Below are 22,015 nucleotides of genomic sequence, written 5' to 3' on the forward strand. Positions count from 1 at the left end.
AATGTGGTGTCAGGAAAATAACCTCACACTCAACAGCAACAAAACTAAGGAGATGATTGTGAACTTCAGGAAACAGCAGAGGGAACACCCCCCTATCCACATCGATGGAACAGTAGTGGAGAGGGTAGTAAGTTTTAAGTTCCTCGGCGTACACATCACAGACAAACTGAATTGGTCCACCCACACAGACAGCATCGTGAAGAAGGCGCAGCAGCGCCTCTTCAACCTCAGGAGGCTGAAGAAATTCTGCTTGTCACCAAAAGCACTCACAAACTTCTACAGATGCACAATCGAGAGCATCCTGTCGGGCTGTATCACCGCCTGGTACGGCAACTGCTCCGCCCACAACCGTAAGGCTCTCCAGAGGGTAGTGAGGTCTGCACAACGCATCACCGGGGGCAAACTACCTGCCCTCCAGGACACCTACACCACCCGATGTCACAGGAAGGCCATAAAGATCATCAAGGACAACAACCACCCGAGCCACTGCCTGTTCACCCCGCTATCATCCAGAAGGCGAGGTCAGTACAGGTGCATCAAACCTGGGACCGAGAGACTGAAAAACAGCTTCTATCTCAAGGCCATCAGACTGTTAAACAGCCACCACTAACATTGAGTGGCTGCTGCCAACACACTGACTCAACTCCAGCCACTTTAATAATGGGAATAGATGGGAATTGATGTAAATATATATATTGATGTAAATATATCACTAGCCACTTTAAACACCTATTAAAAAGAAGAGCTAAGAATAACAAATAATGAAAGAGCAGCTGTAAATTACAATATGGGGGCTATGTTTATTTTACCTTTTTTTATTTAACCTTTATTTAACCAGGTAGGCCAGTTGAGAACACCTTTATTTAACCAGGTAGGCCAGTTGAGAACACCTTTATTTAACCAGGTAGGCCAGTTGAGAACAAGTTCTCATTTACAACTGCGACCTGGCCAAGATAAAGCAAAGCAGTGCGACAAAAACAACAACAGAGTTACACATAAACAAACGTACATTCTATAACACAATAGAAAAGAAAGATAGAAAAATCTATGTAAAGTGTGTGCAAATGTAGTGAGGTAGGCAATAAATAGGCCATAGAGGTGAAATAATTCTAATTTAGCATTAATACTGGAGTGATTGATGTACAGATGATGTGCAAGTAGAGATACTGGGGTGCAAAGAGGGTAACTAATAATATGGGGATGAGGTAGTTGGGTGTGCTATTTACAGATTGGCTGTGTACAGGTACAGTGATAGGTAAGCTGCTCTGACAGCTGATGCTTAAAGTTAGAGAGGGAAATGTAAGTCTCCAGCTTCAGAAATTTTTGCAATTCGTTCCAGTCATTGGCAGCAGAGAATTGGAAGGAAAGGTGGCCAAAGGAAGTGTTACCTTTGGGGATGACCAGTGCAATATACCTGCTGGAGCACGTGCTATGGGTGGGTGTTGCTATGGTGACCAGTGAGCTGAGATTATAGACTTATAGATGAACTGGAGCCAGTGGTTTGGCGACTGATATGTAGTGAGGGCCTGCCAACGAGAGCATACAGGTCGCAGTGGTGGGTACTATATGGGGCTTTGGTGACAAAACGGATGACACTGTGATAGACTACGTCCAGTTTGCTGAGTAGAGTGTTGGAGGCTATTTTGTAAATGACATCGCCGATGTCATGGATCGGTAGAATAGTCAGTTTTATGAGGGAATGTTTGGCAGCATGAGTGAAGTAGGCTTTGTTGCGAAATAGGAAGCCAATTCTAGATTTAATTGTGGATTGGAGATGCTTGATGTGAGTCTGGAAAGAGAGTTTACAGTCTAACCAGACACCTAGGTATTTGTAGCTGTCCACATATTCTAGGTCCGAACCGTCCAGAGTAGTGATGCTAGTCGGGGGGTGGATGCGGGCAGCAATCAGTTGAAGAGCATGCACTTAGTTTTACTAGCATTTAAAAGCAGTTGTATGGCGTTGAAGCTCGTTTGGAGGTTTGTTAGCACAGTGTCCAAAGAAGGGCCAGATGTATACAGAATGGTGTTGTTTAGGTAGAGGTGGATCAGAGAATCACCAGCAGCAAGAGCGACATCATTGATATATACAGAGAAAAGAGTCGGCCCGAGAATTGATCCCTGTGGCACCCCCGTAGAGACTCGAGTTCGACCGATTGATCGGAATGGCCAATTAATGGGCCGGTTTCAAGTTTTCATAACCATCGATAATAGGCGTTTTTGGACACCGATTGTGGCCGATTACATTGCACTCCATGAAGAGACTGCGTGGCAGGCTGACTACCTGTTACGCGAGTGCAGCAAGAAGCCAAGGTAAGTTGCTAGCTAGCATTAAACTTATCTTATAAAAAACAATCAATCTTAACATAATCACTAGTTAACTACACATGGTTGATATTACTAGTTTACCTAGCTTGTCCTGCATTGAATATAATCGAAACGGTGCCTGTTAATTTATCATCGAATCGCAGCCTACTTCGCCAAACAGGTGATGTTTTAACAAGCGCATTCGCGAAAACAGCACTGTCCTTGCACCAATGTGTACCTAAACATAAACATCAATGCCTTTCTTTAAAATCAATACACAAGTATATATTTTTAAACCTGCATATTTTGTTAATATTGCCTGCTAACATGAATTTCTTTTAACTAGGGAAATTGTGTCACTTCTCCGTGCAAGCAGAGACAGGGTATATGCAGCAGTTTGGGCCGCCTGGCTCATTGCGAACTGTGTGAAGACCATTTCTTCCTAACAAAGACTGTAATTAATTTGCCAGAATTGTACATAATTATGACATAACATTGAAGGTTGTGCAATGTAACAGCAATATTTAGACTTAGGGTTGCCACCCGTTAGATAAAACCGTATTTCACTGAAAGAATAAACAGATCCAGATTTGACCACATTAATGACCTACGGCTCGTATTTCTGTGTGTTTATTATAATTAAGTCTATGAATTGATATTTGATAGAGTGGTTGGCAGCAGCAGGCTCGTAAACATTCATTCAAACAGCATAGTTGTGTATAGTGTTTCAATCGGTGACGTCACACGCTCTGAGACCTTGAAGTAGTTGTTCCCCTTGCTCTGCAAGGGCCACGGCTTTTGTGGAGCAATGGGTAACGATGCTTCGAGGGTGGCTTGTCGATTGTGTCCCTGGTTCGAGCCCAGGTAGGGGCGAGGAGAGGGACGGAAGCTATACTGTTACACTGGGAATACTATAGTGCCTATAAGAACATTAAATAGTCAAAGGTATATGACATACAAATGGTATAGAAATAAATAGTCCGATAATTCCTATAATAACTACAACCTAAAACTTCTTACCTGGGAATATTGAAGACTCATGTTAAAAGGAACCACCAGCTTTCATATGTTCTCATGTTCTGAGCAAGGAACTTAAACGTTAGCTTTTTTACATAGCACATATTGCACTTTACTTTCTTCTCCAACACTGTGTTTTAGCATTATTTCAACCACATTTTATACATTTCATTATTTATTTGAGACTAAATTGATTTTTACTTATGTATTATATTAAGTTCAAATAAAAGTGTTCATTCAGTATTGTTATAGTTGTCATTATTACAAATAAATAAATTAATCGGCCAATTAATCGGTATCGGCTTTTTGGTCCTCCAATAATCTGTATCGGCGTTGAAAAATCATAATCATTCGACCTGTAATAGAGACTGCCAGAGGTCCGGACAACAGGCCCTCCGATTTGACACACTGAACTCTATCTGAGAAGTAGTTGGTGAACCAGGTGAGGCAGTCATTTGAGAAGCCAAGGCTATTTAGTCTGCCGATAAGAATGCGGTGATTGGACTTTATGGAGAATCTTCCCCCACATCACATTGATTGAATCTCTATATAATCCTCACATAATGTTTCACACGTAATGTATAATATGTAGCCTACGGCAGGTGACCCATGTCTCCATGATCCAATGTCTCATTATTTTTTAAATTGTGGTTCCTTTTTTTTCCAGCTGGTGGTTCCTTTTAACGACATCACGCCACACGTACCTCTAGGGGTACCATCCCCCCCTGCTCAACTGACACAGTGGCGCACAGAACGCAAAAATATTCTTAGAAATATTTAACCTCCACACATTAACAAGTCCAATAGCTCAAATGAAAGATAAACACCATGTTCATCTAGCCAGCAAGTCAGATTTCTAAAATGTTTTACGGCGAAAACATAGCACATATTTATGTCAAACCACCACCAAAAGATAGGCTAATTTACATAGCCATATTTGTGGAACAATAGATGCAATCACAAAAGCAGGATTAAAAGAAAAATAATTCACTAACCTTTTGAAAATCTTCATCAGATGACAGGAATAGGACATGTTATACAGTACATTTATGTTTTTTTCAATAATATGCAATTTATATCGATAAATCACTGTTTACATTGAACGTCATGTTAAAAAAATGCTACTACAATGCCGGAGAAATTATTTTAACTCTGCCAGATAACAGAAATACACATCATAAACGTTGACTAAATATACATGTTCTACATATAGTTAGAAAGATACACTTCTTCTTAATAAAACAGCTGTGTTACATTTATTTTTAACGTTACAGAATTCGTTCACTTGTCAATAATATGAGACGGCGCTCATAGATTAGCAATATGGCTCCGCTATTTCGGAGTCCACAGAAACACATAATAACCACATAAATATTCCCTTACCTTTGCCGTTGTTCGATCAGAAGTCGTGGAAGAAGTCATACTTACCAAAACCAGCGTTTGCCTTTCAAATGTGTGTCTTTGGGTTATCAAACGCGACTAATTTCGGCTGAAATGCACCCAAAATTCTATGGGTTGCGCATCAAAACTTCAAAATTACATATTATATGTCGACTAAACTGGTCAAACTAAGTTCAGAATCGAGCTAAAACATGTTATAAACATACATAAAAATCCTTAGCCCGAAAGGACAAGCCTATATCGTTTGGTGGATCTTGGAACGGAGAGAGAAAAACACAGAGGCGCGCACGTATTATTGCGTGACCCGAGGGTTTCTTCCCGCCAAAGGGTGTGGGAGCGCGCGATCTTCACAATGAAGCGCCCCATTGAAAGAGGACATCGCGCTGAAGAGATAGGAACTGTTCCCAGATCTGTAGCTGGTTGGGAAGGGTGGGGGCGATGACGTCAAAGTTGGGCCAACTTTTCTGCTGACAGAAAGAGTTTGGAAGAATGGCTGCCCTGTGAGTTCTGCTTTACATAGAGACATAATTTGAACGGTTTTAGAAGCTTTAGAGTGTTTTCTATTCAATAATATTTATTATATGCATATATTAGCAATTTTTGACAGATTTTTTGTCAGTTTACTATGGGCACGCATTCCTCCAAAGGGGGCAGTATTCTGCCATAGCCTTAACAGGTTTTAAAATGAGTTTTCAATATTCCCAGTTAAGAGGTTTTAAGTTGTAGTTATTATAGGACTATTTCTCTCTCTACCATTTGTATTTAAATACCTTTGACTTTTGGATGTTCTTATAGGCACCGTAGTATTGCCAACTTATCTCGGTCGTTGATAGGCTTGAAGTCATAAACAGCGCCATGCCGATTAATCGGTCAAACTCTGGTCTATGGTTTCTGGGATAATAGTGTTGATGTGAGCCATGACCGGCCTTACAAAGCGGTTCATGACTACAGACGTGAGTGCTACAGGTCGGTCGTCATTTAGACAGGCTACCTTAGTCCCTGTGCCCAAGAACACTATGGTGGTCTGCTTGAAACATGTTGGTATTACAGACTCAGACAGTGAGAGGTTGAAAATGTCAGTGAAGACGCTTGTCAGTTGGTCAGCACATGCTCGGAGTACACGTCCTGGTAATCCTTCTGGCCCAGCGGCCTTACTTACATCTGCTGCGGAGAGTGTGATCACACAGTCGTCCCGAACAGCTGATGCCTTCAGGCATGTTTCCGTGTTACTTGCCTCGAAGCGAGCATAGAAGTTATTTAGCTCGTCTGGTAGGCTCATGTCACTGGGCAGCTCTCGGCTGTGCTTCTCCTTGTAGTCTGTAATAGTTTGCATTCCTTGCCACATCCGACGAGTGTCTCAGTCGGTGTAGTACGATTTGATCTTAGTGCTGTATTGACGCTTTGCCTGTTTGATGGTTCATTATAGGGCATATTGGGATTTCTTATAAGCTTCCGCTTTAGAGTCCCGCTCCTTGAAACCGGCAGCTCATCCCTTTAGCTCAATGCGAATGTTGACTGTAATCCATGGTTTCTGGTTGGGGTATGTACGTACAGTCACTATGAGGACGACATCCTCGACGCACTCTCTCTCTTTGTCCCCCAGGGCCTCAGTTTTTGGCAGGGCTAGAAGTGGGTCAGTAGGAGCCCTTCCTTAGCTGTTCCTCACCCCATTCCTCTCTCCCTCCATCCCTGCCTCCCACTTCAGTCCACCCAGACCAGCCAAGGCTCCAGCCCCTGCCCTGCTCTCTCCTCTCCCTCTATTGTCTATGCTAGACTGGGGAGCAGTGCCTCAAGAGACCCCTGTTTTTGTTTTTGACCTACTTCATTGATTTAGAATGGGAACCACCAATAATTAACTGGTGGAAGTGGCAGATGAAAAAAAAAAACTGTTATTATAATAGAGCCATCATTGTTATCCCATGTTTGGCGTGCTCATGTGGATATATATGTAACTATAGAATCCTGTGTGGTGGATTTTCTCATTGTGGTCGCCCTCCCCCTCTCAGCTGTAGACATCATGTTGTAGTCTCCCTCCTCTTTAGCTAGGCTACATTCAACTGTAGACATGTTGTAGTCTCCCTCCTCTTTAGCTAGGCTACATTCAGCTGGAGACATCATGTTGTAGTCTCCCTCCTCTCTAGCTAGGCTACATTCAGCTGTAGACATCATGTTGTAGTCTCCCTCCTCTCTAGCTAGGTTACATTCAGCTGTAGACGTCATGTTGTAGTCTCCCTCCTCTTTAGCTAGGCTACATTCAGCTGTAGACATCATGTTGTAGTCTCCCTCTCTAGCTAGGCTACATTCAGCTGTAGACATGTTGTAGTCTCCCTCCTCTTTAGCCAGGCTACATTCAGCTGTAGACATGTTATAGTCTCCCTCCTCTTTAGCTAGGCTACATTCAGCTGTAGACATGTTGTAGTCTCCCTCCTCTCTAGCTAGACTACATTCAGCTGTAGACATCATGTTGTAGTCTCCTTCCTCTCTAGCTAGGCTACATTCAGCTGTAGACATCATGTTGTAGTCTCCCTCCTCTCTAGCTAGACTACATTCAGCTGTAGACATCATGTTGTAGTCTCCCTCCTCTCTAGCTAGGCTACATTCAGCTGTAGACATCATGTTGTAGTCTCCCTCCTCTCTAGCTAGGCTACATTCAGCTGTAGACGTCATGTTGTAGTCTCCCTCCTCTCTAGCTAGGCTACATTCAGCTGTAGACGTCATGTTGTAGTCTCCCTCCTCTTTAGCTAGGCTACATTCAGCTGTAGACATGTTGTAGTCTCCCTCCTCTTTAGCTAGGCTACATTCAACTGTAGACATGTTGTAGTCTCCCTCCTCTTTAGCTAGGCTACATTCAACTGTAGACATGTTGTAGTCTCCCTCCTCTTTAGCTAGGCTACATTCAACTGTAGACATGTTGTAGTCTCCCTCCTCTTTAGCTAGGCTACATTCAACTGTAGACATGTTGTAGTCTCCCTCCTCTTTAGCTAGGCTACATTCAGCTGGAGACGTCATGTTGTAGTTTCCCTCTCTAGCTAGGCTACATTCAGCTGTAGACATGTTGTAGTCTCCTTCCTCTCTAGCTAGGCTACATTCAGCTGTAGACATTATGTTGTAGTCTCCCTCCTCTCTAGCTAGGCTACATTCAGCTGTAGACATGTTGTAGTCTCCCTCCTCTTTAGCTAGGCTACATTCAGCTGTAGACATCATATTGTAGTCTCCCTCCTCTTTAGCTAGGCTACATTCAGCTGTAGACATCATGTTGTAGTCTCCCTCCTCTTTAGCTAGGGTACATTCAGCTGTAGACATGTTGTAGTCTCCCTCCTCTTTAGCTAGGCTACATTCAACTGTAGACATGTTGTAGTCTCCCTCTTTAGCTAGGCTACATTCAACTGTAGACATGTTGTAGTCTCCCTCCTCTTTAGCTAGGCTACATTCAACTGTAGACATGTTGTAGTCTCCCTCCTCTTTAGCTAGGCTACATTCAACTGTAGACACGTTGTAGTCTCCCTCCTCTTTAGCTAGGCTACATTCAGCTGGAGACGTCATGTTGTAGTTTCCCTCTCTAGCTAGGCTACATTCAGCTGTAGACATGTTGTAGTCTCCCTCTTTAGCTAGGCTACATTCAACTGTAGACATGTTGTAGTCTCCCTCCTCTTTAGCTAGGCTACATTCAACTGTAGACATGTTGTAGTCTCCCTCCTCTTTAGCTAGGCTACATTCAACTGTAGACACGTTGTAGTCTCCCTCCTCTTTAGCTAGGCTACATTCAGCTGGAGACGTCATGTTGTAGTTTCCCTCTCTAGCTAGGCTACATTCAGCTGTAGACATGTTGTAGTCTCCTTCCTCTCTAGCTAGGCTACATTCAGCTGTAGACATTATGTTGTAGTCTCCCTCCTCTCTAGCTAGGCTACATTCAGCTGTAGACATCATGTTGTAGTCTCCCTCCTCTCTAGCTAGGCTACATTCAGCTGTAGACGTCATGTTGTAGTCTCCCTCCTCTCTAGCTAGGCTACATTCAGCTGTAGACGTCATGTTGTAGTCTCCCTCCTCTTTAGCTAGGCTACATTCAGCTGTAGACATGTTGTAGTCTCCCTCCTCTTTAGCTAGGCTACATTCAACTGTAGACATCATGTTGTAGTCTCCTTCCTCTCTAGCTAGACTACATTCAGCTGTAGACATCATGTTGTAGTCTCCTTCCTCTCTAGCTAGGCTACATTCAGCTGTAGACATCATGTTGTAGTCTCCCTCCTCTCTAGCTAGGCTACATTCAGCTGTAGACGTCATGTTGTAGTCTGTCTTCTCTCTAGCTAGGCTACATTCAGCTGTAGACATCATGTTGTAGTCTCCCTCTCTAGCTAGGCTACATTCAGCTGTAGACATCATGTTGTAGTCTCCCTCTCTAGCTAGGCTACATTCAGCTGTAGACGTCATGTTGTAGTCTCCCTCCTCTTTAGCTAGGCTACATTCAGCTGTAGTCATGTTGTAGTCTCCCTCCTCTCTAGCTAGACTACATTCAGCTGTAGACATCATGTTGTAGTCTCCCTCCTCTCTAGCTAGGCTACATTCAGCTGTAGACATCATGTGGTAGTCTGCCTCCTCTCTAGCTAGGCTACATTCAGCTGTAGACATCATGTTGTAGTCTCCCTCCTCTCTAGCTAGGCTACATTCAGCTATCGACATCATATTGTGGTCTCCCGCCACAATCTCACCAGACCATTCCTTCATTCACAATGACCAAGTTTTTCTCTCCCTCTGAGCGGGTAGATATTAATTGACCAATCAGAACGGCACTCGGTGCATACACACACACAGCCTCCTTGTGCCCTGATGGGGTGATGTCATGTGTATTATTAGCAATTAGTGGCCTGTTAATAAGTCCACTGGCTGCAGGGCTGGCTTAGTGTATGTGACCATGCCCAATAGGATTAGTGCTGGTAGACCAGGGCTACGCTGGACTACTGGATGTGCAGTACTGATCTACTCTTCTAGGAGAGGAGAGGGAGAAAGGAGAAGAGGATGGGATAGCTGACGAAAGGATAGAAGGGGATGGAGTAGAGGGAGTGGTTGAGATGGTGACTTGGGAGAGGAGTGTGAAAAGGAAGACTGGAGAAGAGGGAAGGAGGAGGGTGGCACTTAACTGTTCCCCAGAGAGCTCTAGAGGTTCATTACTGATGAGTTCTCGATGAGAGGGCTTAGGATGACCAGGAGAAGGATGACCCAACCATCTGAGACCCTTCACATAGAGAGGGTTATACTCACTGTTGACCTAGTAATACTATACGGACGACAGACAGACCTCTAATAACATCAGTCCTCATTGGATGTTTCCTCAACAGTTCGCCCCCTATGACAAATTACTATTAGTGTCGTTACTGCACAGTCAAACTGACATATTTGTGTTCATAAAGTAGCAAAAAACAATGCACTGCTTACATCAGATTCTCTATTTAGAGGTTTGGGAATCGTGGTCTGTTGGTATAGCATTGTCCTACAGGCTTTATGGAGCCAGTGAAGCATAGCTAATGCACTTCTTACATGCCTACTGTAATAGTTCATTAGCATTTGGCTCTCATCGCGGGAATACACTACAGATAGGCTGGAAACAGGGTGACTACAATCATGATAAAAATTAATGAATGGTAGTTGCCTATAGTGCTTTAGTCTTGAGAGGAGTTGGGAGAATAGAACACCATATAGCTGCTTCAAATTCCTGGTGGGCTGATATAAATGTTGTGTCCTTGAAAGCACTAGAGCTTTGTTTACTAAAGAAAGTCCAAGTGTAGTGGTTCAGGTTTAACCTTGAGAATACATTTGGAGTGGAGGTACTTTTCTGAAACAAACTATAGAGGCATGGCTGAGTCAGGAGAAAAGCCTGTCTTTACCAAAGACACAACAACACTGTTGCCCGAGTAAGACCGACAGGGGAATTGAATGTACACAGGTGATGCCCCTCCCCTCACACATGATGATGACATCGTCTTTAAATGGCCCCATGTAAATAACCTAACGTGTCTTATTCCTGATGCTGCCACAGCTGTTGCAAGTATACTAGAGGTATTTCACTTCTGCACTTTTTAATATTTTCTTTAATAGTTTATTACTATGTAAGGTGACTAAGTGTCCATTACAAGTGCAAAATAAAGTTGTCCACAGATACTTTATCTGACCTCACCATATGGATACTGTAATAATGGTCAACCTGTTCTGAATCAGCACTCGGGAATGGAAGTGTCCTTGTTTTCAAGTTCAGTTGTCTGGTTTTCCCTCATGTCTGCCCTTCGATTTCTTGGAGTTTTTCTAGGTTTTGTTTTATTGAGACACATTCTTACATGCAATGACTAACTTCTTGTAGCAGCGTTATAGAAAATTAACAAGCACAAGTCCACATGCTGGTGAGTAGCCCGCTAATCTTTACATTTAAAGTCTAGCCAACTTGGATCTATTTGCTTGCTAACAAGGTAGAACAGTTGAAATGTTATGAATACACCCTCCAGTCCGTCTTCAACTGTTTGAACAACAGCTTGTTCACCTTGTTAAGATATTGTTCATGTGACCTACCTGAATAGAAATTGTACTTATTTCTCAGAATGAGAACAAGATGCCAATTTCTTATGAATGTGGATTTTTATGCTCATTGCACATTTATAAAACTGAAACTGCTAGCGGTAGGCCTACGTGGTACCGCAATGCCGCGTACGGGGTTTCAGTTCAATTATTTTTTTTAAATGATCACAGTTTTCTGTTTTAAAAAAAACGTTAAATGCACTATGCATTATGCGAGTTGAATGCTGGATCACTGAATAAAACATTTAATCAAAGTTCCATGATGGTAGTGACTGTCCATTACTGCTTATCACTTATTGACCATCATTTATTCACATTACTTTAATAAAATTATTTTATTTAACTTTCAAGTCATCTCATCTGTATAGAGCTGCTGCCTATGCTGTCTGACAAAATCACTATTTTAGTAGTTCTTCAAAGTAAATAAGGCATACCTTTATGAATACCAACTATCAATCAGGTATCAGCTATTTTCAGGCTTGCGAAGCAACTGCTTTCTATCCTCCTCGATTGCGGCTTCTATTCTCTCAGTCTCGGTGTCTGCTCCGCACAGACCGGACAAGTTTATGCAGGTGCGCAATGGGTTATGGTCAATGTAGTTAATTACCACATTTTTCTGTGCTAAACTATGTAGAGTGTTGGCCTGTAGGAAACTACAACTCCCACGTCCCATGTCAACTCCCACAACGCACTGTTCCAGCTTCATCTGATTTATCTTGACAAACTGTACATCGAGCTCACAGGAAAAACTGAACAAAATGAATTAAAATAATTGAACCAATGTCAGAAAACCGCTCAGCACTAATAGTGAGATGTGCAATGTCATTTTGTTCCGATATTTTATTTATTAAAATAAGATACCTAGACTAGCTTTTAAGAGTCAATTAAGATAAAATGCCAAAATGGCATGCATAAATGTATTCTAACACATTAATCTTCAGGGGGCATTTTTCCCCATAGAGCGTGTTTTGCAGACAGTGGGGCAAAACACTTCTGTTTATATTGAATAACCACAACAAAATATTCTGCCCACTTATTTCTCTTAAAATGAGTTTGTCTAAAGATAGCCAGTATTCACATATCTAAATCTTACCAAACGTTGCTTTTGTCTGTCCGTAAATAGACGATTTCCTCAGTTACCCTACTCTCGTTTTGGTTGGGTCGTTTTAGTAGGGTCGTTTTGGTTGGGTCGTTTTAGTAGGGTCGTTTTGGTTGGGTCGTTTTGGTTGGGTCGTTTTAGTAGGGTCGTTTTAGTAGGGTTGTTTTGGTTGGGTCTGCTCTGTTGGGAGATGAGACATAAAAACGGTATCGTTAGAAAGGGTACGTTTTCATCTAGTACAGTCAAATAATGTCTCTAAGAGTTTCGGTGTCCATATGACCATTTTTATTTTATTTATAATTTTTTTTTTCTTCTATTGGGCCAAACCTGAAATGCAGAAGGAGAGTTGAAACTGCTTGCCAATGAGGAAGAAGTGATCTTTCGTCTTTGTTGTTGTGAGCGGTAGGGTGAGAGGCTTGGTGTCTGTGTGATTGGCAAGGTGCACAGTGCACACAGCGCATAAGGAGTGAAGGGGAAGAGACCAAAAAGACAGAGCACACGTATTTTCTTTCGATAGTCATTTGGAACATTGTACAAAAATATTACATTCTGATGAATCTAATCAATGCAATATATTGCCCAGCCCTACATGCAGTGTGTGTGTGTGTGTGTGTCAGTGTCAGACTGAGTGCTTTGTTGCCTGTCTCTACCTCAGTGCCTCGGGCAATTTAATTTCCTCCCCTCCACCTTTTCATCTTGTTTTTACTGCTGATGCTCTGATCCCAGTGTTAGTTTGAGGTCTCCGTGTCTCTCCTGGGATCCAGGTGTTCTGCATTACAGGTTTAGTGGCTAATACAGTATGTTCAAGATGTATTCTAGCTACACAGCCTTGGCTTGGCAGTCATGGGCTCTACACAAGGATCCCCAGCCGAGCTGCTAGACGATTCGCAGTCCATCTGGTTCTCTGTTTTTCTCTTCTTTCACTGCCTCCCAGCCCACCGCCCTCTGTTCTGTTTGTCTATCTTTTTCTTCTCTTCTCCAGCCTGGGTTGTCAGTACGTGTGTATGATTAGGATCACGGCACACACCATGAGCTCCTGTATCTGACCAACTCCATGGAAAATGGAGAATGATGTGCCTGTTGTCTGCCTGCAGTGTGAGAGAATTACAATTGGAATCCTTTCATTTTTAGTTTGGCCCTCCCTCCCAATCCTTGTTTACTCTGCCTCTGTGCTTCTCCTGTGCGGCTAGTTGTCCGTTGGCTCCACCTTGACTCCATCTCCTGCCTTCTCCTCGTCGCTCTGTGTCGGAGGGAAGGGGGAGAGACAGACGGGGGGTAGGGGAGGTGCTGGAAGGTAGCGCTGGGGGCTGTTGCTGAGCCCAGGGCAGAGCTCTCTCTTGGTCTGTGTTGACACAGCAGGTGTTGATTTGACTCCACAGTAGGGCTTTGTTTGTTCCATGCCATACCACCGCTCAGCAGCATGGAAATGAAAGGGCAAAAACAAGCCAGAGCCAGGCACTGCAGGTTGTTAGTGAGATAAGAATGTTACAAACTGACTCTCTCTCCCTCAGTATCGGTTGTTTTAGTGAACAAAGACAGGGTGCCCGTTTGCAGTCTCACAATAACAGCTTGGATTATTGTTCCAGGCTTGATTTCTGGTACATGTAGCTGCCTCACTAATTCTCTTTCTCTTCCTTGATTTATTTCTCCTCCCTCCCTCCTTCCCATCTCCTTCCCATCTCCCTCCTTCCCATCTCCCTCCTTCCCATCTCCCTCCCTCCTTCCCATCTCCCTCCCTCCTTCCCATCTCCCTCCCTCCTTCCCATCTCTCTCCCTCCTTCCCATCTCTCTCCCTCCTTCCCATCTCTCTCCCTCCTTCCCATCTCTCTCCCTCCTTCTATCCCATGTCTCTCCCCCCTCCTTCCCATGTCTCTCCCCCCTCCTTCCCATGTCTCTCCCCCCTCCTTCCCATGTCTCTCTCTCCCCCCTCCTTCCCATGTCTCTCCCCCCCCTCCTTCCCATGTCTCTCCCCCCTCCTTCCCTTGTCTCTCCCCCTCCTTCCCATGTCTCTCCCCCCTCCTTCCCATGTCTCTCCCCCCTCCTTCCCATGTCTCTCCCCCCTCCTTCCCATGTCTCTCCCCCCTCCTTCCCATGTCTCTCTCCCCCCCTCCTTCCCATGTCTCTCTCCCCCCCTCCTTCCCATGTCTCTCCCCCCTTCCTTCCCATGTCTCTCCCCCCTCCTTCCCATGTCTCTCCCCCCTCCTTCCCATGTCTCTCCCCCCTCCTTCCCATGTCTCTCCCCCCCTCCTTCCCATGTCTCTCCCCCCTCCTTCCCATGTCTCTCTCCCCCCTCCTTCCCATGATTCTCCCTCCTTCCCATGTCTCTCCCCCCTCCTTCCCATGTCTCCCCCCCTCCTTCCATGTCTCCCCCCCTCCTTCCCATGTCTCCCCCCCTCCTTCCCATGTCCTCTCCCCCCCTCCTTCCCATGTCTCTCTCCCCCCTCCTTCCCATGTCTCTCCCCCCACCTTCCCATGTCTCTCCCCCCCTCCTTCCCATGTCTCTCCCCCCTCCTTCCCATGTCTCTCCCCCCCTCCTTCCCATGTTCTCCCCCCCCTCCTTCCCATGTCTCTCCCCCCTCCTTCCCATGTCTCTCCCCCCCTCCTTCCCATGTCTCTCCCCCCCCTCCTTCCATGTCTCTCCCCCCCTCCTTCCCATGTCTCTCCCCCCTCCTTCCCATGTCTCCCCCCCTCCTTCCCATGTCTCTCCCCCCCTCCTTCCCATGTCTCCCCCCCCCTCCTTCCATGTCTCTCCCCCCCCTCCTTCCCATGTCTCTCCCCCCCTCCTTCCCATGTCCCCCCCCCTCCTTCCCATGTCCCTCCCCCCCTCCTTCCATGTCTCTCTCCCCCCTCCTTCCCATGTCTCTCTCTCCCCCTCCTTCCCATGTCTCTCTCTCCCCCTCATCCCATGTCTCTCTCTCCCCCCTCCTTCCCATGTCTCTCTCTCCCCCCTCCTTCCCATGTCTCTCCCCCCCTCCTTCCATGTCTCTCCCCCCCTCCTTCCCATGTCTCTCCCCCCTCCTTTCCCATGTCTCCCCCCCCCTCCTTCCCATGCTCTCCTCCCCCTCCTTCCATGTCTCTCTCATCCCCCCTCCTTCCCATGTCTCTCTCTCCCCCCTCCTTTCCCATGTCTCTCTCTCCCCCTCCTTACCATGTCCTCTCTCTCCCCCCTCCTTCCCATGTCTCTCCCCCTCCTTCCCATGTCTCTCCCCCCTCCTTCCCATGTCTCTCCCCCCTTCTTACATGTCTCTCTCTCCCCCCTCCTTACCATGTCTCTCTCTCCCCCCCTCCTTCCCATGTCTCTCTCTCCCCCTTCCTTCCCATGTCTCTCTCTCCCCCTTCCTTCCCATGTCTCTCCCCCTCCTTCCCATGTCTCTCCCCCCTTCCTTCCCATGTCTCTCCCCCCCTCCTTCCCATGTCTCTCTCCCCCCTCCTTCCCATGTTTCTCCCCCTTCCCATGTCTCTCCCCCCTCCTTCCCATGTCTCTCTCTCTCCCCTTCCTTCCCATGTCTCTCCTCCCCCTCCTTCCTGTCTCTCCCCCACCTCCTTCCATGTCTCTCTCCCCCCTCCTTCCCATGTCTCTCCCCCCTTCCTTCCCATGTCCCCCCCCTCTTCCCATGTCTCTCCCCCTTCCTTCCCATGTCTCTTCTCCCCCCTCCTTCCCATGTCTCTCCCCCTCCTTCCCATGTCTCTCCCCCTCCTTCCCATGTCTCTCCCCCCTTCTTCCCATGTCTCTCCCCCTTCCTTCCCATGTCTCTTCTCCCCCCTTCCTTCCCATGTCTCTCTCTCCCCCCCTTCCTTCCCATGTCTCTCTCTCCCCCTTCCATTCCATGTCTCTCTCTCCCCCTTCCTTCCATGTCTCTCTCTCCCCCCTTCCTTCCCATGTCCTCTCTCTCCCCCCTTCCTTCCCATGTCTCTCCCCCCCCCCTCCTTCCCATGTCCTCCCCCTCCTTCCCATGTCCTCTCCCCCTCCTTCCCAGTGTCCTTCCTCCGTCTCTCTTCCCCCCTCCTTCCCATGTCTCTTCCCCCCTCCTTACAATGTCTCTCTCTCCCCCCCTCCTTCCCATGTCTCTCCCCCCTTCCTTCCCATGTCTCTCTCTCCCCCCTTCCTTCCCATGTCTCTCTCTCCCCCCTTCCTTCCATGGTCTCTCCCCCCTTCCTTCCCATGTCTCTCTCCCCCCCTCCTTCCCATGTTTTCTCCCTCCTTCCAATGTCTCTCCCCCCTCCTTCCCATGTCTCTCCCCCCCTCCTTCCCATGTCTCTCCCCCCCTCCTTCCATGTCTCTCTCTCCCCTCCTTCCATTCTCTCCCCCTTCCTCCCATGTCTCTCTCTCCCCCCTTCCTTCCCATGCTCTCTCTCCCCCCTTCCTTCCCATGTCTCTCTCTCCCCTTCCTTGCCTGTCTCTCCCCCTTCCTTCCCATGTCTCTCTCCCCCCCTCCTTCCCATGTTTCTCCCTCCTTCCCATGTCTCTCCCCCCTCCTTCCCATGTCTCTCTCTCCCCCCTCCTTCCCATGTCTCTCCCCCCTCCTTCCCATGTCCTCTCCCCCTCCTTCCCATGTCTCTCCCCCCTCCTTCCCAATGTCTCTCCCCCCTCCTTCTCCCATGTCTCTCCCCCTTCCTTACCATGTCTCTCTCTCCCCCCTCCTTCCCATGTCTCTCTCTCCCCCCTTCCTTCCCATGTCTCTCCCCCCTCCTTCCCATGTCTCTCCCCCCTTCCTTCCCATGTCTCTCCCCCCTCCTTCCCATGTCTCTCTCCCCCCTCCTTCCATGTTTCTCCCTCCTTCCCATGTCCTCCCCCCCCTCCTTCCCATGTCTCTCCCCCCCCTCCTTCCCATGTCTCTCCCCCCCTCCTTCCCATGTCTCTCCCCCCCTCCTTCCATGTCCCCCCCCTCCTTCCCATGTCCCTCCCCCCCTCCTTCCCATGTCTCCCCCCTCCTTCCCATGTCTCTCTCTCCCCCCTCCTTCCCATGTCTCTCTCTCCCCCCTCCTTCCCATGTCTCTCCCCCCTCCTTCCCATGTCCTCCTCCCCCCCTCCTTCCCATGTCTCTCTCTCCCCCCTCCTTCCCATGTCTCTCCCCCCCCTCCTTCCCATGTCTCTCCCCCCCCTCCTTCCCATGTCCCTCCCCCCTCCTTCCCATGTCTCTCCCCCCTCCTTCCCATGTCTCTCCCCCCCCTCCTTCCCATGTCTCTCCCCCCCTCCTTCCCATGTCTCTCCCCCCCCTCCTTCCATGTCTCTCCCCCCTCCTTCCATGTCTCTCCCCCCCTCCTTCCCATCCCCCCCCCTCCTTCCCATGTCTCTCCCCCCCTACTTCCCATGTCCCTCCCCCCTCCTTCCATGTCTCTCCCCCCTCCTTCCCATGTCTCTCCCCCCTCCTTCCATGTCTCTCCCCCTCCTCCATGTCTTCCCCCTCCTTCCCATGTCTCCCCCCCTCCTTCCCATGTCTCTCCCCCCCCTCCTTCCCATGTCTCTCCCCCCCTCCTTCCCATGTCCTCTCCCCCCCTCCTTCCCATGTCTCTCCCCCCCTCCTTCCCATGTCTCTCCCCCCTCCTTCCCATGTCTCTCCCCCCTCCTTCCCAGTCTCTCTCCCCCCTCCTTCCCATGTCTCTCCCCCCTCCCTTCCCATGTCTCTCCCCCCTCCTTCCCATGTCCTCCCCCTCCTTCCCATGTCTCTCCCCCCTCCTTCCCATGTCTCTCCCCCTCCTTCCCATGTCTTCTCCCCCTCCTTCCCATGTCTCCCCCCCCCCTCCTTCCCATGTCTCCCCTTCCTTCCCGTGTCTCTCTCCCCCTCCTTCCCATGTCTCCCCCCCCTCCTTCCCATGTCTACCCCCCCCTCCTTCCCATGTCTCTCCCCCTCCTTCCCATGTCTCTCTCTCCCCCCTCCCTTCCCATGTCTCTCCCCCCTTCCTTCCCATGTCTCTCTCTCCCCCCTTCCTTCCCATGTTCTCTCCCCCTCCTGCCATGTCTCTCCCCCCCTTCCTTCCCATGTCTCTCTCCCCCCTCCTTCCCATGTTTCTCCCTCCTTCCCATGTTCTCCCCCCCTCCTTCCCATGTCTTCTCTCCCCCCTCCTTCCCATGTCTCTCCCCCCTCCTTCCCCATGTCCTCTCCCCTCTCAACTTCCCATGTCTCCCCTCCTTCCCGTGTTCTCTCTCCGCCCTCCTTCCCATGTCTCCTCCCCCCCCCCTTCCCATGTCTACCCCCCCCTCCTTCCCATGTCTCTCCCCCTCCCTTACCATGTCTCTCTCTCCCCCCTCCTTCCCATGTCTCTCCCCCCTTCCTTCCATGTCTCTCTCTCCCCCCTTCCTTCCATGCTCTCTCTCCCCCCTTCCTTGCCATGTCTCTCCCCCCCTTCCTTCCCATGTCTCTCTCCCCCCCTCCTTCCCATGTTTCTCCCTCCTCCCATGTCTCTCCCCCTCCTTCCCATGTCTCTCTCTCCCCCCTCCTTCCCATGTCTCTCCCCCCTCCTTCCCATGTCTCTCCCCCTCCTTCCCATGTCTCTCCCCCCCTCCTTCCCATGTCTCTCCCCCCTCCTTCCCATGTCTCTCCCCCTTCCTTACCATGTCTCTCTCTCCCCCCCTCCTTCCCATGTCTCTCTCTCCCCCCTTCCTTCCCATGTCTCTCCCCCCTTCCTTCCCATGTCTCTCCCCCCTTCCTTCCCATGTCTCTCCCCCTTCCTTCCCATGTCTCTCTCCCCCCCTCCTTCCCATGTTTCTCCCTCCTTCCCATGTCTCCCCCCTCCTTCCCATGTCTCTCCCCCCCCCCTCCTTCCCATGTCTCTCCCCCCCTCCTTCCCATGTCTCTCCCCCCCCTCCTTCCCCATGTCCCCCCCTCCTTCCCATGTCCCTCCCCCTCCTTCCCATGTCTCCCCCCCTCCTTCCCATGTCTCTCTCTCCCCCCTCCTTCCCATGTCTCTCCCCCCTCCTTCCCATGTCTCCCCCTCCTTCCCATGTCTCTCATCTCCCCCTCCTTCCCATGTCTCTCTCTCCCCCCTCCTCCATGTCTCTCCCCCCCCCCTCCTTCCCATGTCTCTCCCCCCCCCCCCTCCTTCCCATGTCCCTCCCCCCCTCCTTCCCATGTCTCTCCCCCCCCTCCTTCCCATGTCTCTCCCCCCCCTCCTTCCCATGTCTCTCCCCCCCCTTCCCATGTCTCTTCCCCCCCTCCTTCCCATGTCTCTCCCCCCCTCCCTTCCCATGTCTCCCCCCCCTCCTTCCCATTCCCCCCCCCCTCCTTCCCATGTCTCTCCCCCCCCTACTTCCCATGTCCCTCCCCCCCTCCTTCCCATGTCTCTCCCCCCTCCTTCCCATGTCTCTCCCCCCTCCTTCCCATGTCTCTCCCCCCTCCTTCCCATGTCTCTCCCCCCTCCTTCCCATGTCTCCCCCCCTCCTTCCCATGTCTCTCCCCCCCTCCTTCCCATGTCTCTCCCCCCTCCTTCCCATGTCTCTCCCCCCTCCTCATGTCTCTCCCCCCCTCCTTCCCATGTCTCTCCCCCCTCCTTCCCATGTCTCTCCCCCCTCCTTCCCATGTCTCTCCCCCCTCCTTCCCATGTCTCTCCCCCCTCCTTCCATGTCTCTCCCCCCCCTCCTTCCCATGTCTCTCCCCCCCTCCTTCCCATGTCTCTCCCCCCTCCTTCCCATGTCTCTCCCCCCTCCTTCCCATGTCTCTCCCCCCTCCTTCCCATGTCTCTCCCCCTCCTTCCCATGTCTCCCCCCCCCCCCCCCTCCTTCCCATGTCTCCCCCCCCCCCCTCCTTCCCGTGTCTCTCTCCCCCTCCTTCCCATGTCTCCCCCCCCCCTCCTTCCATGTCTACCCCCCCCCTCCTTCCCATGTGTCTCTCTCCCCCTCCTTCCCATGTCTCTCCCCCCCCTCCTTCCCATGTCTACCCCCCCCCCCTCCTTCCCATGTGTCTCTCTCTCCCCCCCTCCTTCCCATGTGTCTCTCTCTCCAGGTGATCCTATACTCTGGGGACAGGGCCTATGAGGACTACTACCCTGCAGTGAAGGGGCGAGCCCACTTCAACTCAGCCGACCCGAAGAATGGTGACGCTTCCATCAACTTGACGGGTCTGAAGTCTAGCGACACTGGGACCTACCAGTGCAAGGTGAAGAAGGCCCCGGGCATCCGCAGCAGGAAGATGCTGCTGACTGTCATGGGTGAGTGAGACCCCACGGGTGACATTTTAAATCTTAAACAGCCACTACTTTACCTATCTATCTATTGTGTAAAAACTCCAAACACAATGCCCTTTTAAAGGGTACATGTGGCTGACTAGATGCAATGCCCCCCTCTAAAATGGTGCGGTGCAGTAGAGGTTGGTGGGGGATGTGTAGGAAGACAGGCTCATTGTAATGGCTGGAATGGAATGAATGGAATTGTATCAAATGTATTGAAACCACATTTGACACCATTCTATTAATTCCATTCTAGCCATAACAATGAGCCTGTCCTCATATAGCTCCTCCCACCAACCTCCCCTGGTGTGGTGGTATGTTTAACCATCCTAGTGGGGTCATAGATTGCAGTCCCATTCAATCCATAGACTGATAGGAAAGAGCTATGTCACTATTATCAGATGACATCAAAACACCCAATAGCCTACTAATTGCCCATTTAATATAGCTAATTGACAATAGTCTTGTGAAATGTAGAATGCGTACATGACTGATTTGTCATCACTAGGGTGTGAGATAAGCAGAGCATTCATAGTGATGATTATACTAATCCAGCTGCTATATACTCACACACTTCCCTGTGCAACCAGACTTGCGGTGTGTGGCTTTTGCCTGACGACTCAAACTGAATCCTTCCACTGCTCTGTTTGATACCCACACTAAACTACATGACCAAAAGTCGTCTTTCCAAAATTATGGGCATTAATATGGAGTTTGTCCCCCCCTTGCTGCTATAACATCCTCGACTCTTCTGAGAAGACTTTCCACTAGATGTTGGAACATTGCTGCCGGGTCGTGATTCCATTCAGCCACGAGCGTAAGGGAGGTCGGGCTATGATGTTGGCGATTAGGCGTGGTTCGCAGTCGGCGTTCCAATTCATCCCAAAGGTGTTCAATGGGGTTGAGGTCAGGGCTCTGTACAGGCCAGTCAAGTTCTTACACACCGATCTCGACAAACCATTTTTGTATGGACCTCGCTTTGTGCACGTTGGCATTGTCATGCTGAAACAGGAAAGGGCCACAAAGTTAAAGCAAAGAATTGTCTAAAATGTCATTGCTGTAGCGTTAAGATTTCCTTTCACTGGAACAAGGGGCCGAGCTCGAACCATGAAAAACAGCCCCAGACTATTATTCCTCCTCCACCAAACTTAACAGTTGGCACTATGCATTCGGGCAGGTAGCTTTCTCCTGCCATCTGCCGAACCAAGATTTGTCCGTCGGACTGCCAGATGGTGAAGCGTGATTTGTCACACCAGAGAACGCGTTTCCACTGCTCCAGAGTCCAGTGGAGGTGAGCTTTACACCTCTCCAGCTGCTCGCTCGGCCATGGAAACCCATTTCATAAAACTCCTGACAAACACTTCTTGTGCTGACGTTGCTTCCACAGGCAGTTTGGAACTTGGTCGATCTTTACGCTCTGTGCTTCAGCACTCGGTGGTCCCGGTTTGTGTGGCCTACCACTGAGCCGTA

General features: G+C 49.0%; 1 protein-coding gene across 1 annotated transcript in view; it reads left to right on the top strand.

The window, feature by feature from the left end:
• The window catches only part of LOC109873143 (coxsackievirus and adenovirus receptor homolog), a 101,980-nt gene that overhangs the window by 62,744 nt on the left and 17,221 nt on the right, over positions 1–22,015 (top strand). Inside the window, exon 3 of the mRNA XM_020464707.2 lies at positions 20,323–20,527. Coding sequence (XP_020320296.2) covers positions 20,323–20,527 — 205 coding nt within the window. The remainder of the gene's footprint in view (positions 1–20,322; positions 20,528–22,015) is intronic.

Source organism: Oncorhynchus kisutch, linkage group LG28, assembly GCF_002021735.2.
Source record: "Oncorhynchus kisutch isolate 150728-3 linkage group LG28, Okis_V2, whole genome shotgun sequence".
Classification (NCBI taxonomy): Eukaryota; Metazoa; Chordata; class Actinopteri; order Salmoniformes; family Salmonidae; genus Oncorhynchus; species Oncorhynchus kisutch.